We start from the raw sequence: 17,650 nt of genomic DNA, 5'->3' as shown, positions 1-17,650 counted from the left end.
TGACGGCATGTGCCTGGCCTTATTGTAACGTGTTATGCCTTGTTTGTTTGATGTCCCTGGGAGGCTTGCTCTTCTCTGAGGGGAGAGAGTTGGATCTGGGGAGATGGGAGAGTGGGGAAGTGGGGCTGAAGGGAGGGCAGGGAGGGGAAACTGTAGTCATGGTATAATATATGAGAGAAGAATAAAATTTTTTTTAAAGTTAAAGTTTCAGTGTAATAAACAGGTTCCTGCTCCACTTCAACCTTTAGCCCTAGTTAATCTCCTACAACATAACTGTACAGCCTATTCAGAATAAAAACAAAGACTGTCAAATGGGCATCTTCTTGGCTCCCTAGCAACATTTCCTGAAATCTGCAATCAACTAGCTTTGCTCTGTTATATTAGAAGAGTCACACATTAAAAAAGTATATATATATATATATATATATATATATATATATTCATTCGCTTTACATCCTGTTTGTAGCCCTCTCCTTCCTCTCCTGCCAATGCCACCTACCTTCCCTCCCTCTTTCCCCCTCTCCTTCCCCCCTCCCATACTCTTCAGAAAAGGGAGTCCTCTCCCCCATACCCACCCTAGGACTGAATCTATCCTCTCCCCCCTTGGCCTGGTGAGGCAGCCCCACCAGGGGGCGGGGATGATAAAAAAGCAAGCAACAGAGTCCATGTCAGAGACAGCCTCCACTCCACATCCCTACTAGAGGACTCACATGAAGCCTGAGTTGCTCTTCGCTACATCTGTGTGGGGGCCTAGGTCCAGTCCATGCATGGTCCTTGGTTGGTGCTTCAGTCTCCACAAGCCCCTCTGGGTCCGAGCCACACACTCTAAAGTCAGCCCCTGCCTTTTTCAGGAAGATTCTATCCTCTCACTATGTTACAACTTTATGCTATCAATTTGTCCTTCTCCTTCCAATTCATTTCAGTATCTAGACATTTCAATGCTTAATTAGTCTATATTTAGAAATAAATACTAACAAAACAAAAAGGGAACAGTTCATTCTAACACTTTTATGTAGGGGCACAAAGGAAACACTGAAATCATGAAGCGGTTAAGAGCAGGTGAAGATGGGTGCTACAGTGTTTGTCTGCACTCCTAAGCTACACAGCAGACAGGGTCAGGAGGATTAATTACTGCAACCCAGCACAGACAACACAGCAAAGGGAGAGAACAGAGGTGCAAAGCAAAGTATAGTGAAATGATGGAACCTTCAAACTTTCTGTGATTTCCACACTCATATAAGTTAGTGAACTACTTCAACATATTCTGAATATTTTCAATACAAGGTGAAGAGGAAGATTAAGAGGGGAGAGGGAGAGAGAGATGTAGTAGAGAAAAAAGGGAAATGAGGAGGGGAGGGCAGGAGGGAAGAACAGGGAGAGAAGAGAGGAGGGGAGGGGAAGAGGAGAGAGTAAGGGAGCAAGACACATGCGCGCGCGCGTACACACACACACACACACACACACACACACACACAGAGAGAGAGAGAGAGAGAGAGAGAGAGAGAGAGAGAGAGAGACAGACAGACAGACAGACAGACAGACGGAGTCAGAGACAGAGTGTCAGAGACTTAGTTTTGATACTAGCTATTTTGGCAAATACTGAGAACTTCTTGAAATTCAGTTTCTGTATCTTTACAATCTGAAACCTCCTAGCCAGAGGCTGATGACAGAATGAAAGCAGCTTAGGCATGTAAACATTCAGAGCACCTCTCACACAGGGGAGAGCAAACAACAGGTGGCTGATGTCACAGAGACCCAGCAACTGCTCAAGTAACAGACATGGGCATGAATGCAGATTGCCTGGGCCTGGGGTTTGTGAATTGCACAGCAGCATTCCAGTAGGTTTTAAAGCTAGGCTTATAAAATAATTCATAAATAATAAATCTCATCATCTTAAAAAGTAGTATTGGACAATCTTTAAGAAGAATGATAGGTCATATTCCCCCAAGTACCAGTCTTTAAGGAAGATGACTAAGCTTAGGTCCTGGCCCTTACCTTACACAGCACAATGGTCTAGGAGAATTTTAGTTATTTGACATGAACCATCACTGAGAAAGATGCAAAGGCCTAGACATAAGAGAACTAAAAATGTATGAGATTACATCAGTCTTACATACATTCTCATGGCCCTCTTGTTACTTTTTTTGAAATGGGCTCTTTTATGTAATTGTAAGAAAAGCCTACAAGTTGGCTTGGCAGAAATACACAAACTTATCAGAGAAGAAACCAAGCAATTCTGAGCTGTCATTTGGTTACCACAGCTTTTGCTTACAGGGACAATGGAAAATTATTTATAATCTATTTTTTCCCTGGGCTTTTTCTCTTTGTATAAAATACATAAAATATTTTTGTAACACAGACACATGGTTCTAAAAAAACAACATGGAAATAAAAAAAAAAAAAACAGATGAAAGAGCCAAATATTATTTTTTTTGTTTTTTCAATTTATTATATTTCTTTTTTACATATACATTTATATTATTACACATATATATAATAAACTACGTACAGCAAAAAAAAAAAAAACCATGAAAAAAATCAGCAATTAAATAAATGTTACATTAATAGTGTTTTGGCTATTTGTATTTGGCAGTCTTGAAGAAAACATCTTTCCTATCTCGGTGGTCTAAAATTCTGAATGTAATTCAGTATCTATCATATCTCATCACTATCGACTTAAAACATTTATCTAGATCTAAAAACATCTTAACCCATAAACAACTAAGCTTAATTGTAAAATTAAACTATCTGATTTTCAACCCCATCAGAGACTTGAGAAGGAATAAAACTTAATTTCCTGAGTAAACCAGAAGTGCAGGTTAGCATCTTCCAAAACAAAAAAATAACAGAGACAGTTTGCTGCCTGAACAGTCACCCAAAACTCTCTGTAACATTGGAGCATCATCTTCAGCCTTTGGGCCCAATATATCTGACAGACATATTTGTGAGGCAGGAACTATTGAGGACTTGCTTACCCTGTTTTGGCTAGATGTCTCTCAACGAAAGAATGAACACAGAAACTATGCTTCATTTACACAATGAAATACTATTCAGCTATCAAAACAAGAAAATCTTGCAATTTGTAGGCAAATGGATGGAACCAGGGACAATCATCCTGAGTGAGGTAACACAGACCCAGAAAGACACACATGGTAAATACTCATAAGGGGAGTCATAAACGGAGCTGAGGAAGTGCCTAGGCCAGGTGGGTGAGGAGGGCAGAAGGCAGGCAGAGGCAGGGATGCTCAGTTAGTGCTGTTAGCTGTTGACTCTTCTCCAGGACACACATTGCCGGGCTCAGAGGACACCCACAGCACAGCTCCAAAGTGGTTCTGGTCTTTCTTACAAAATCATGGTTTCTATTTTGCTACAAAAGCCTCATTCTCTCTGAAGCACTGGTCTGAAATGAGCATGTGTTACTCCTTACGCCACCGCTGCAAGGAGGCTTAATTAGATGACTACTTGCTGTGAGGAATGACAGCCACCACTGAAGCCACATGGTAGGAGCCAGGGCATTCCAGCCCCCAGTGTGGGTACAGGGCCAGGAAAGAAGACAGACTCCTGTAGCTCTTGAGACAGCGTGCGGTACTACATGGTGCTAACACTCCAGCTCCTAGCTGAAGGGCCTCTTACACCAATCACAACAGGGGACACACCTATGGCACTCAAGCTTGAAGGCCACGTGCTGCCAGGCGACTCCTACAGTCTCCCACGGACTCAAGCCTTGGAGCACATGCATTACTCTACGCGCACAGCACTGCAGCCTCCTGGCTAGTGCTTCACCACACGAGCTGAGCCTGCCCCTGCTGAGTGCTAGATACCAGTTTCTTAACGATCTTTGGAGCTATATGGTACATACACCTTGTATTTTCTAGTTCTAGAAACAGACACAGAAGTTCCCATGAACTAAAGAATCCAGTTGTTAGTTTACAGAGCAAAGCATTTAATCAGCATCACCCACTGCATACCCATAACCCTCCTGAGCTCATCAATTCAGCCGGAGAATACTACTGGCTTTACACCATTGAAACTCAGATACAGGTATCTTAATGACATATACTCTGTTTTCACGTATTGTAAAGTGCCACCTGGTGCAGCTGAGTTGCCATGTACATCTCAGTACTGTGTGACTTCTGTCATAATGTGGTCACAGTGTGGCAATTACTTCCATTGGGATTATTCCATTATTCCACAGAGGAAGACAAGGAAAGAAAAAAAAAAAGGCTTTTCTAGAAATCTGTATAACACTTCTCCTTACACCATATGTACAAGGATTGGATCAAGAAGTCAGATGATACCATCAAGTGTTACCCCCACCCCACTTTGCCTCTGTGCATTTATCTCCCCTTGCAAACACAGACCAGTTTTCTGCACATGACAGGAATTAGGACTAAGAATAGGGTGTGGTCAATAAAAGCTTTTGCAGCAACACATGTGTGCTCCCCAGAAAGAGGAGCTAATCTTGGGACGTCTTCATAGGAAATACCGCTCTTTCCTGAGTCCTGTAGCCACCTCACCCCATGACCGACTCTGGGAGATGAAGTACAATATAGCTACTCTGTAATGGCGGGTTCAAAGTCACATGGTACAGGAGGATGTACTTTACCACCAAGTGTGAGAGCTTTAGCTGGGGCACTCTTGTGATCTCACCGCTCGGGAGGCTGAAGCATGGGAATTAGCATACACTTGAGAGTTAGCCTGGGCTACATAGTAACCCTAGGTCAGCCAGGCCTACACAGGTCTACATTTTTTCAAGATTTAAGGCCTATCATCAAATTAAGAGTGGTAGAAATGGAGGAAAAAGACATTGCTGTTCCTCTATCAACACCCACCATTGTGCAGACACTCGTTAATTCTGGTATAGTACCGTTTGTTCTATGGATTGTGAAGGATGCAGAACTGTTTCATGAGGAATAGTTTTCACTCTCCTTAGAAGGTCACCTCGAAGTCCTGTGGCTAAGGCCACGGGCTTCCTGTACGGACACCTCCTTCTTTTTAAGTATTTCTCAATAAGGAACACGACAGTAAAATAACGGTCAGCTGGACCACTACAGACAGACTGTATTTCTCTGCTTTCCTTGCAGCTGAAAGTGAACTAAAAGTGAATTAATCCTGACCAATGGATAGCTATGTGCATCATTTCCTCTTTCTTCGAATCTGCTGACTAGAACTCAATCAATCCATGGAGACACTTAGAAATGACAAGGTAAGAAGGGAAGGAGACTGAGTTTCTAGCTACAGAGCCACAGTTGCAATATTAGAGTACTGACATAAAGACTACTATATAGGAGAGAAACAGCATCTTGGGCTTTGGTGACATCCCTGGAATAGACACTGAATTGTTATGACCCTTGTTCAAACCACCTCACACCTTGTGGATTTCTAAATGCTCATACCTGTCTTGCTCAGAATGCTAGAGATTAGCTATATTCTACATTCTAGTTTGACAGCTTACTAACCTAAAATATGAGAAGCACTTAAATTTATGACTTGTAAAACGTTACATATATATACAGTGAAACATCTATTCCACATTCTCTCTCTCTACCCGCCCTCCAACAAGCCCCCTCCCAGCTAGATTTCTCCCAGCCCCCTCCTTTTGGCAGCCCACTGAGTTCAGTGAGTGAGGCCTATATGTGCACAGGGACAGTTCCATTTTATTGTTTAAGGACGTTCAATCTTCTATGTTTCTAGCTTTTGTGACCTGTCATCTGTGCTGACTTGTAGGATGTAGCTGATGTGGGGTTATTTCTGTTCTTGTAAGAAACTCCTATTCAATATTCCTGTAAGCAATGATGATAAAACTAATTGTGTCACAAAAAAAAAAAAAAAAAAAAAAAAGAAGGACGTTCAGCAAAATTCTTCAGAGAAGAGTGGCCATTGGTTTTAACCTAAAACCAGAGTTTTGCATGATGTTTTGATGGTTACAAAAGGCCAACAAACAGAGTTCTACTTTTCCTTACCATTTTTAAAATTTTATTTTTCATTACCATGGTGTATGTATGGAGACCAGATGATAATCCTGGGTGTTGGTCCATCATGTCAGGGATTTTGGGGATTACAAATGTTTGCTACTCCATCTGGCTTTAAATGAGTTCTCAGGGTCTAACTCAGGTTCTCAAACTTGTGTGGCACTTGAACCACTGAGCCACTTCCTTAGTTCCCTTGAATATTCTGTAAGGGTAAATTTAATTTCTTTCCTTGCATGCTTTGTTGCCTCTTTAACAAGAACCCTCTCTAATCCAAATCAGGGTTCTACAGAGTGGTTAGAGACACCAAATAGGCTACAGAGTTTTATCTACATAATCTTGGCATAAATGAGAAATAGAATATGTATTTTCATTTAACTCCAAATATTAATCTATTATTTATCTTTCCCACTAAATATACATGCACGAGGAGAAGAAACTTAACATCTGTTGTGTATTTATATCACCATAGTACTTCCTGTGTTTGACACTGAAGCTGAGTGGAATACTTACAGAGTAGATGAAGAGGCTCCTCTTCTCTACAGTCACGCCAGCTTCTTCACCACGTTAGATCGCCCACGCCCACACAAGCGGGAACCTCTAACCTGCTCTTCTCCATTCATGCCTTCATCAAGCTAGGTAACACAGATGGTCTGAGCGTGTTCTGCGGATCTCAATTCCACTCTGTCCTCTATCTTCTCAGGGTAAACACCCTCTACCTCACTCCATTTCCTCACGCTCTGCATGACGACACATTTAGAAGTTCCTTTCCCTCTTCTTCATCCTCAGCGCCTCTTTAAATCAACCCTAGTGATACTTAGATTATTATAATATTGGTAACAAATCCTTACTTTCAACAAAGAGTTTCTACCCCTAAAATGAAGAGCACATTTAAAGCATCTTATTTCTAAGTTAAATAGCAAGAAAAAATAAATCACTGAAATAACCCTACCACCATTCCTTTGCATATAATGAATCAATCACAGTTCATAGGAAAATATCTAATATGCTATAGAACTGTGAACTATCCAAGAAAACTGTATTAGCCAGTGATTCAGAAGCTGCATCTCAGTATTTTTGAATACTATTATAGTATTTTTGTGTAATAAACTCAAAATACTTAATATTTTAGTATGGTGGAATAAAGGCTTTAGTAAATTTACTAATTTATAGTCATAGAACACATTGCTTTCTTGACACCTAGACTTTCTAAAATAAGTCTTTAATTTATATCAACTTCAAAAATCATACTTTTATCTGGTTCTTTGAACCAAGATGCATTAGGTCTATAGAACAGTTCAAAACAGAAAAGGAGGAAAATACTCTAGGAAAAGTGGGTTGAGGTGAGGTTTCAAAGTAAGAAAAATAAATTGCTGAGCAAGATATTAGCCACTGGAGTAAGGAACAACAGCAGCAAGGATAACAAGAGAAAAGATGCCCATGGCTAAGGTTCCCTAAACATGACAGAGAAAACACACACATGAACTCTGCGCAGCATATGGCTGCCTGAACAAGAGCTAAATAATGACACCGCCAGTTGACATGTCAATGTAAACAGAAAATTTACCAAGGGTCCAGCCCTAAGCTATAGGTGGTCAGTGGCTGCTGAGATAGGAGAATCAGTTTCCAGCAGGGATCAGTTCCCACATAAGCTGTCAAATCCCAGTGGTCAAATTCTAAACACATCTACATATGAGTAAGGCTAAATGGACTCAGTAGGTTGTACACACACACACATACATACATGTACGCAGGGGCACATGCTAGTGTGTACGTGTGTATATCTATGAATATATGCATAACAATGATAATTAAAGAGGAAGACGTCATGATTTGGGGAGGGAGGAGGGAAATGGGAAGAGGTAGAAGAAAGGAGTAGGAGTAATGTAATATTCATGTATGAAGGTCTCAAAAATTAAAATAAAACAATATTTCTAAAAATGAAGTAAATAAATATGCTAAGACTAACTTCAGGATATATGAAAACAAAAGGAAGGTCGCAATACCCTACTCCACTATATAATGAATATGGCGTAAGGAGTGCTTATAACGAAACACTTTACATTGGCCAAGAGGATGATGGGGTGGGGCAAAACAAATGATGCCTTGTGGCCTACTTACTAAGTAAGCAGCCACGGCCATAGTGAATGAATAGGTGCTGGTCTATTGCCGTCTCAGCAATGCAGATGGAGGCACCAGGAGGAAACAGCTTACAGAGATGAAAGGGGCAAAACATGAACAGCAGGACTTAAGACGTTCAATAGGGCTAAGGCTCCATTGACAGAGCTAGAGTTTATGTAATTTATTCAGAAACAACAACATGCACTATAAAATACATTACTCACTTTGAGTTAACAAGTAGTTTTGGTATCATATGTATATTTCATGAAACTGACTGAAGATACTATATAGTGTTACTGACAGCCATATTCAGATAATTGGCCATTTATGGTATCAAAAGGATTTTATACTATAGAAGACATTATGGGAAATATTTATTTCTCTTAAGCACTTGTCAGGCTGTCATGTATAGATAAACAAGAAAATATTAATTAAAAAAAAAACAGTCTATTTTGGGAGCCAAAAAATCAGTAGCAACGCTGACAGGGACAGTGAAAACAAGAGTACAAATAAATGTTTCTAGAGGCAGAGGCCTCACTCCACCACACGTACGTAGAGAGGGCATAGGTCAACATCAGCTATCGTTTTTGTTTCTGTCATTAATTCATCACTAATATGAGGTAATAGTTGTTCAGATCAGGGTACACATGTAAACCAATGTAAATCTTTGCCTCTACTTCTCCATCAACAACAAGTAATTAAGAAAAATCATTGTAGTGTTATTATTTATAAAACAATCAATTAGCCATTTTAAAATATAACTTGAATTGTTAGAGTATTAACATAACTAAAATATCTTTATACCATGACAATAAAATGTGCTGTCTATTAATAACTCATGAATAGAATCATATTTTCCTAGTTCACTGGACTCTGTTCAAAATGATTATATGTTCACACAAATACCTCTTTGGAATGGGGACAATACGAAATTACCCTTTGCCATTACCGCCTGTGCCTTCCTTTTTTTCAACTATAAGTACACGTAATATAAAGTTCACTAATTTTAAAGGATCATAGAGCCTGTACTTTCAAAACGATCACCAATAGTGAATAAAGAAGCCGTCAATATCTTCTACTTCATGAACACGTGAGGGATGAGTCGAGCTATTATCACAGTGGCTATGAATTCTGGGTGTCCCTTCGTCTGTTGAGACCTGAACTACTAGCAGACGAATCAAGCATGTGGATGAACATTTAACACCGTTGTTAAGTTGCATGAATTCCGAAAACAAAACCACATCTGTGCGTTAGAGTCCTTGATATAAGAGTCAACAGCAAAACTAGGTAGAAGTAACATGGAGTGTAAAATCCTCTTGCCCATCCTCACTTGCCTCAAGAGCGCCATGCAAATGCATGGGGGATATGTTTACTTCACTCATTTTCATGTCAAGTAAAATATTTTAATCAATTTTCTTCAATATACTGGAGAAACATTTTGAATGCTATATAGATTCATAGTCATTTTAAAGTCATTACTGAAAAGCAATTTATAGGAGGTACTTCATTTATGAACATTATCAGCTTTTTCATACTGAACTTTGGTTTTGCTTTCCTAAAATACAGACCATGCGGACAATGTAATCATTCTATAACTTCCGGCAGATAGGAAGTGAACTGATCCAGGAGGTTGAAACTCAACTCTGAGTTGCCCCACTTTTTAGCTCTGGATCTATTTCAGGCAGGCCAGTCACTCCCCAGAGCCTCACTTATTCAAAGGGCGAAATGGCCAAAAGTTCCTCACAAGATGATTAGAATTTGCCTGTGAGTAAATGTGTATGGAAACGGTGGCCACAATGCTTGCGCCTTATTTGCCAAGTAGCACTTACAATGAATGCACCTTGCCTCACCCTCTGGAAGAAAAACACCTCTCCACATAGAGTTTTTCATGTGAGTTCTTATGGAAGATTCATTCTCCTATACAGATTTGACTAAAAAAGTATGGGGGAAAAGCAAAGCAAAGCTGCCTGGGTAAATCTAAGAAGCACACTCTAGCTTATCCTGTGTGAGCTCTGCATCCTGAGGCTTCCAGCTGCAGAAAGAAAGTGAAATTCTAAGCAGGATTTCTTTCAACTTGCGCTCATGGCCATTGGCCAGCAAGCACGGGCAGTGACGGCTTTAGGTGGTGTCCTTGAAGATACTCCTTACAAAGTTAAGAGGCCCCATCTGGGAATGTGCCTGAGCAAATAAAAATTATAGCAGGATTCTCACAGCATCCTTTAGAAACCAAATCTTATCCTTTACAAAAGATGTCAGCCCACAGCGATTTGGACAAGTGGCATGATAAGAGGAAAAAAGAGACTAAACAAATTAGAATATAAAACATCCATCTCAAATGATTTCTGAGCATAGATTGGAAAAAGTTAATGCAGGCTAATTAACTGAAAACATTTAGCTAATTAAATTTTTCTTTGTAAAGCTGGTAAAATAGACTACATAGAATAAACATCAGGTAACAGTTACCTCGGTGGCCTTGGCTGATGGCTCCACTCCAGTCATATTTGCTGCTATTAGTTGATGTAAGAGCTGAACTTGAGCCACACTCATGAAAAAGTCCAGGTTTGTGGTTATGTTCACTTCCAAGGAATGGCCACACACTAGAATCTCCTAAAGAGGGGGAAGATAGATTTAATAGTACATTTTAAAAGTGATAGATATCAGGTGATTAATTTATTTATCATTGTTATTGGATGCTTACTGCTTTCTAACTCTCTAGGGACTCAAGTACACACAGTAATGAGAAAAGCAAAGCTAAGAAGCACAACCACTGACACAGTTTAACGGGTCAAGGTAAGGAGCACCCTTACAAGGGTGTGCTCTCTCGGGCAGAGTACCAGATAAGCCAAGGAACAAGAGGAGTTTTTCACCTGTTCATATCCATTCGTTCCACACTCTGAACTCCTGCCACTGTTTTCTATGTAATTACTGGGGCAAGCTTGTAGGAAGAGCTTCTTCATCAATTTAAATGTATAAGCAGTTACTGAGGATCTTCCATGTAGCAAGGATAACAAGAGGGGGCGGGGCCTTATCAAGAATACCTGCAAGATTACAGTTGCCCTGAGGCCAACCTTGGCACAGACACATGAAAATAGGCTACTGAAGGTAGGTAGTTAAAATTAGAAACAACACAGTATGAACATTAGCCAAGGACTGTACCTCATGATTTATAACAAAGTAAAGGGCTGAAGCCAGAGACAGATATGCTAATTTCTCTTCTTTAGCTGCTATGGCCTTGGCAGCACTAGGCAGATGTCTGCTATTTAACTGGTGCTGCTCTTCATGGTTGTGTGACTTGACCGTTTATCATTAGAAACCACTCAGGGAGGCAAACAAGAGAAAAACAACTCAGAAACCTCAGTTAATAAGCACAGGTCCTGCCTCTTGTGGGGAGGCGCATGTCTGCAAATGTTCAGCAGACCCTGTTCGTGTCATACAAAGAACAGACTTAAGGATACTATGGCCAGTCCAAATACACCCCAGACAGTTTTGAGCTGTTTTTAACAAAGCCATAAAGAACAGCATGTCTGGCATGATTATCCTTTTTTTTTTTTTTAAAACATTCCTTCACAAATTTTTATTTTTGTTTATTATACTTGAATTCTTATTTTATTTCCTACGTCATGATTAAAAAGAAAAAGACAATGATTTAAAAGTATTTTTAAAAATTGTTTTGTCACTGTAACAGGCCTTAAAGGAGTGAAAATGTCTATGATATAGTAATTGTACTGGCGACATATGTCCTGTAACTAGAGGATGACCAAGCCTACTCTAGTGCTGTGCAGTCGAAATGCAACAGGTAGGATAAGTAGCTTAGTAACACAAGCACAGGAATCATCTCTGCTCTCCCTCCTCCTGAGGTGATCTGCCTTACAAGCTTAATCTCTGGTAAAACCTGGAGGTGAACTGGGGCACGCACTCCAGGCAAGTAAGGGAAGTCCCAGGGAGCTGAGATGAGGGATGTAAGTGTGGCTGAGCCCTCTAACCCCAGGCTGTGCACAGAGCGCTCTATCTCCTGCTTCCTGTCCCTTTCACCTGGGAATAACTCTTCAGAATTAGTACTAAGGCCTCCAAATCAACTTAGAGTTAATCAAGCTGGGATAGAATTATATAAACATTTTGATATGTTTTCTTTTCCTAACCGTGTGATGGCAAATTCTTATGAATACAAGAAAGGAATGTTTCTAGAAAAAAAGTTCTTATTTGAAAGTGAATGTTGGTTGGTTAGTTTTGTCTGTTTTCTCTTATTTCTCCTGTTGGTTATTTGCTCTTCTTTTATTGTGGTGATGGTTTTCGGGGTCAAAGTCATGGTGTCACACATAACAGACAAAATGAGGGAGCTACATGACCAGACCCAATATTAATTTTTGTGAATCAAATATAAAAAGGTAGTTAAAGAGTTCTCTAATGTGTTCATCTCTAATGCGTGATCTTGGTTCATATTTCCAGTTTGGGTATGCGCCTCCTATGGTGTTATGCAAAGTCTAAACCATGTGTGTTACTAAGAAACCAGCCATAGGAGTTGCCTAACACCTTATACAACTTTGGGGGGCTGTAAAGAGACTAAGCTGGCTCCCCTCCAAGTCCACCTCTATCCCATTGGAACCTAGTCTCTTGGTGAAGGCCACCCCACGCACCCCCGCTTCTTCTCTGCCCCACCTCCAGCCTTTCTTTGCAAACCATCTGCATTCTTTTGTGACTGCACACGTGATGACCCTCTACCTGGAGCCCTCAGCTGCAATGCTAAGTGGGGACTCAGACCGCAGTGTCACTCCACCCTCACCAGAGAAGCCTCTTCTGGAAGGAGATGGTAATCAACACACAGACTCACAACTAGACAATGTGAGGGAAGGAAGAGACTGTGGCAGACTTAGCTCCAAACAGGATGTCTTCATCAACCCCGCCCCTGCCTCAAGGCTCTGGGATCAGTGAGGGAGAGGAGGCAGAAAGATCCTAGGATGCTGCCTAGGAAACAGAACAGCATCTTCCAACATAACAGGACTGATAGACACGACACAGAGCCTGCGACAGCACCCACAAGACCTAAACAGGCTCAAACCAGACAACTCCCAGCACTGAGAAGGGGGTGGATACAAAGTCTTGCTCCTAACTCAAAAGCTATTTTCAGCTGATATCTGTAACGGGGTGGGGGTGGGGATCAATTTTCCCCAACGGAGTGTCACTAGGCATAACAATCAGACTCTCGGGGGAAAAAGTCTTTATATCTTTTTGTGTGTGCAGTTTATTGGTGGCTTTTTTTGGTTTCTTTAACTTCCTCTTTTTTCTTTCTTTCCTTTCTTACTTTCTTCTTTCTTTTTCTTCCTTCCTTGTTTGTGGTTATTTTTTGTTTTATTTTTGAAATAAGTCCTCTATGTAGCCCTGATTGTCCTGAAACTTACTATGTACCCCAGGCTGGCCTCAAACTCAGAGATCTACCTTCCTCTGCCTACCGAGTGCTAGGATTAATGGCCTCTTTTTTGTTTGTTTGTGTGTGTGTGTGTGTGTGTGTGTGTGTGTGTGTGTGTGTGTGTAAGAGACAAAGAGAGACAGAGACAGAGATGGGAGAGGGAGAAATGAGACATGAAGTTAGTTGGATAGAAAGGTGAGAGGTGAGGAGGATATGGCATGAGTTGGGGGAAAAGAATATGATTAAAATATACTGTTTGAAAATTTTTAAAATTTTTATTTTCTGGATATATAAAAACCAAACCAAAACAATTAATTAAAAAAGAAACTGAATTGGGCCTACCTTTTGCCATATAATTAGTATAAACCTCAAATGAGACTATATAAAAATTATTGTTCAAATTATTGTCCTATTGTTTTGAATTAATATACAGTATCATTTCACTTAACGAAGGGGTTACAAGCTAATAGCTGCATGGAAGCTGAAAATGCTTTGGTTGCTAACTCACTTAACACACCTACTTAGTAACACAAACACTAGAAAATGATTCCTTGAGAGCAGGTGGCCAATGGGAGCTGCACCTCAGTCTCCTCACCTATAAAACTCACTTATTAAGAGTCACTTGATAGGACTGCTATGAGCAGTGGAGGCACCTAGTGTTTCCCAGCTTTGATGGTGATGGTCATTATTAATTAGCTAATGTTACTGATGTAATGCAGGCAGAAGCAGTGAAGCCCTATAGCATATACAAGAGTCAGTCCATTACTTAGACTAAACTGAAGTCTATATCACGCTCTGACCTCCATATGCAGATTTTCTGGAGAGATTATTTTGGTGAAAATGATGGCAGGTGCTCCAGTTATTCGTACAGAAAAATCTGTCAAGATGGGGGTCAAAATTGCTCTCTTTTCTTGATGTCGTTGTATGCTAAAAAGATAAGGCAAACAATTGTTAGTCATAAAAAATTTTTAAAGGAAAATTATTATAGTCACTTGATGTTTTTCAAGGATACCTTTTTGTTTAAGTCTGTACTATAAACATGCACAGCAAATGTTTAGCACTGTTTTGAGAGTGCCTATTTTTTTTTTTTAATAGTCAATTCCTTTGGTTCTGTAAGATCTCAAAAAAATGCCAGAAAAGAAGAACCTCTAAAAAATTTAAATGTGAAGTTAAGCAATTTCATATCAATGTCATCCTAGGCCTTTCAATTAATTATGTATTTTGTTTATAACTCTATTTGTTCTTGCAAAGTTTCATATCTCTTTTGTTAGCATTAATGATCTTATTATTTTTGGAATAATGCTTAGTTTCCTATTTTTAATACATTGTATGTTCCACCTGACAATGTCCATTGCCGCATGCCCCTTGCCCCGAACCAAATTCTCCCAAGTGTCCCTATGGAGCTCTGGCTTGCTTGGGATTCCCTTTGTAAGACCAACCTAGCCTAGAGCTTGCAGTGATCCTCCTGCCACTGTCTCCAAAGTACTGTGATTATTACAGGTGTGAGCGATGGTGCTCAACTCTTCAGTCCTTTTAAAAAAAATGTTTATTCTTTACTTTTTTATTGACACACCTTTTTGTAGAATAAACATTTATTTACAGGGCAAGCTATTCATGTTACAATTATGTTATTGGTTTATAACTTGTCGAATTTGTATGTTCATTTTCTTGCTTCTTTTATGTAATATTTTTACTTATTTATTTATCTCTCTACTGCATGATCCTAGGCCCTCCTCTCCTCTCCTCTCCTCCTAGTCCCACTCTCACATTCCTCTAGCCCCATTCCCCCATCTCCTTCTTCTCAGAGAAGGGGAGGCCCCCAACCCACCCTGACACCTCAAGTCACAGCAAGACTTCTTTTTTACTTTAAGTACTAAGATCCATTTGAGTTTATGAATACTAATATGGATATTAAAGCCTTTATCCATTAAATAGCTTTTGTATTTGAAACTGAAGGCTTCTTCAAAACAAGCCTGTAAGATGGAAAGATCACTCTCAGCCTTGTGACTCAGATAAGGAGATGGAGCTCAGAAACTGCATTGGCCACTCAGTGGAAACAACACTTGCACAGCTTGGCTTGTAGTGAGCGCTCTCCATCACAGCTTCTGGCCTGTTTTAATTCTACTTTACACATTTTCATCCTTGATCAGTTACTTCTGCTTGACACCCACAACTGCTAGTAATTTGAAGGAAGCACTATAACTAGGAGAGAGCACTGAGAGACACAGCTTCTCCCGGCAGAGAGATTGCAAGCAACTCTCTGCAGTCTTAGTTTTCATTTTATAAAATAATACATCACTATGTTTATATTTGACGAGAAGCTGCACCTCCAAATTTCCTTTAAAATTAATTTAATATTCTTTATAAATACAACCTTATTATTCCCTTATGATAAAATGATAAAGTTGAAAGCAGAAAATTGGCATAAGTTATACCTCATGTGAAAATGTAGATAAAATGCAAGTCTTTCTACATCTTAAAAAAAAAATCAGGACAGTCTAGAGAGCACTAATGTCTTTTGTTAAATTTCCAGTGGGCAGTGCTTTATATGGTATTTGCCAAAAAAGCAAATTGGATCATCTGGTTCTGTAACACATAAGTATTGGATTTCAAGAAAGTCAATTTTAAAGAATTAAGAGATCTGGTAAGTAGAGAGCAACAGGAAGAAGTACTAAAATCTGTGACTATGGAGGAAAGGTTTAGATCCTAAGAGACACCGTAATTATAGTCTAATAGCTCAAAGTCCATCAAGTGACCAACGTGAGAAACATGAAACGTGATGTGCTCTCGAAGGGGAGTGCTGAAGCCCACGGCACATTAAAAAGGCCTTAAATGGGAAAGATGGCAGGCAACCAAGCAGGAACAAGCGCGTACTGAAGCACTGTGGGAAAGAAAAAGGAACTTGTTCCTATCATTTATTTTTTTCTCACTTGTGTGTTGAATTAAATTGACAGCACCAAGTAGGAAAGCCCTATTACCACAGCAGGAAAGAGGAAATCTCATCAAATCAAGAGCCATTTCTTACTGTATGGCAAGAGTTTTTCTTCTGTGCTATCAGTGATAAACATCTGAAGTAATGATAAACTTTTAAAAACAATTAAACATTTTATAAATCAATTATTTTCCAAGATGAATATCAGGAAGGAAAAAGAAACCCTGAAGGAACAGCTGCTCCCCAAACTGTCAATGTCTTGCCAGATAATATATTGTGTTCAAATTAAAAATGAACCAAAACCCAAAGTGTGAGCAGGGGCTGGTGGCTGTCTTAGGGTCACGGCAACACACTGAGATGGGAACTGCCTCCCTATGGCTAGGAAAGCAGCAGCCCATCTGAAAGGGAAGATCAGGGATGGCCTAGCTTGCAACAGCACCATGAAAGTGGCCAAGATCTCCCTAGGAAATTTAACCCTGATAGGAATTTACCCTCTTATGTGTGCTGAACTTTTATTATCTAGGAATTCCAGGAATAATCATTTTGAATTACTTATAAGGACAAAACAAAACAGCTACAAACTGGATTTCACATTTGTAATAAAAAGCAGTAACAATACAAAACCATCTGTGTTGGGTATGTTGGTTGCCACCTGTCCTAACAAGATTAGAAAGGGCAGCCATTCCCCAGCCCTTTCCTACCTGCTGGCCATGTTCCACTCCAATGCTGGGTTCTGAGAATTCCTCTCACTCTCCGAGGGCACTCCTCCTGCGCCACTCCCTTTCTCTGGCTTGAGTTGATCCCACTGGGCAGTACCAATATTGATGGACTGCAGGTCTATTTGGTACTGTCTATCTTCAATTTCTGATCCAGGATCTCGAAGAATTCCTAAGTTCAAGGCTCTCCTGAGAAGGCAATGAAAAAAGCAAACATAGTCTATGATTATTTGCTTACTAATTAGTATCATAACGACGTTCACTCTAAATTGATAATTAAGATCAGTGATCATATTAGTTAATAAACTAGGTTAACCACAGACATGACAAAAGTATTAGCAAGTTACCATACACTGCTATAAAAGTAAAGGTGTACAAACGTCCTACTTATCTAGCATGATGATTGTTTTACACTAATCACAGCACTATAACCCTTTTCTAAGTATTTCTACATATATGATTTTAAGGCTATGATTCTTTCAACTTCTACTATGATAATTAAGAAAAA

At 39.8% G+C, this 17,650-nt stretch overlaps 1 protein-coding gene across 1 annotated transcript in view; it reads right to left on the bottom strand.

Annotated features, from left to right (window-relative positions):
• The window catches only part of Vps13b (vacuolar protein sorting 13 homolog B), a 551,580-nt gene that overhangs the window by 204,744 nt on the left and 329,186 nt on the right, over positions 1 to 17,650 (bottom strand). Inside the window, exons 31-33 of the mRNA XM_051159473.1 lie at positions 17,128 to 17,331; positions 14,295 to 14,421; positions 10,554 to 10,697 (exon numbers count right to left, since the gene is read on the bottom strand). Of these exons, the coding sequence (XP_051015430.1) occupies positions 10,554 to 10,697; positions 14,295 to 14,421; positions 17,128 to 17,331 (475 nt within the window). The remainder of the gene's footprint in view (positions 1 to 10,553; positions 10,698 to 14,294; positions 14,422 to 17,127; positions 17,332 to 17,650) is intronic.

The sequence above is a fragment of the Acomys russatus genome, chromosome 17, assembly GCF_903995435.1.
Source record: "Acomys russatus chromosome 17, mAcoRus1.1, whole genome shotgun sequence".
NCBI lineage: Eukaryota > Metazoa > Chordata > Mammalia > Rodentia > Muridae > Acomys > Acomys russatus.
This window is presented reverse-complemented; position numbering and strand designations above follow the sequence as displayed.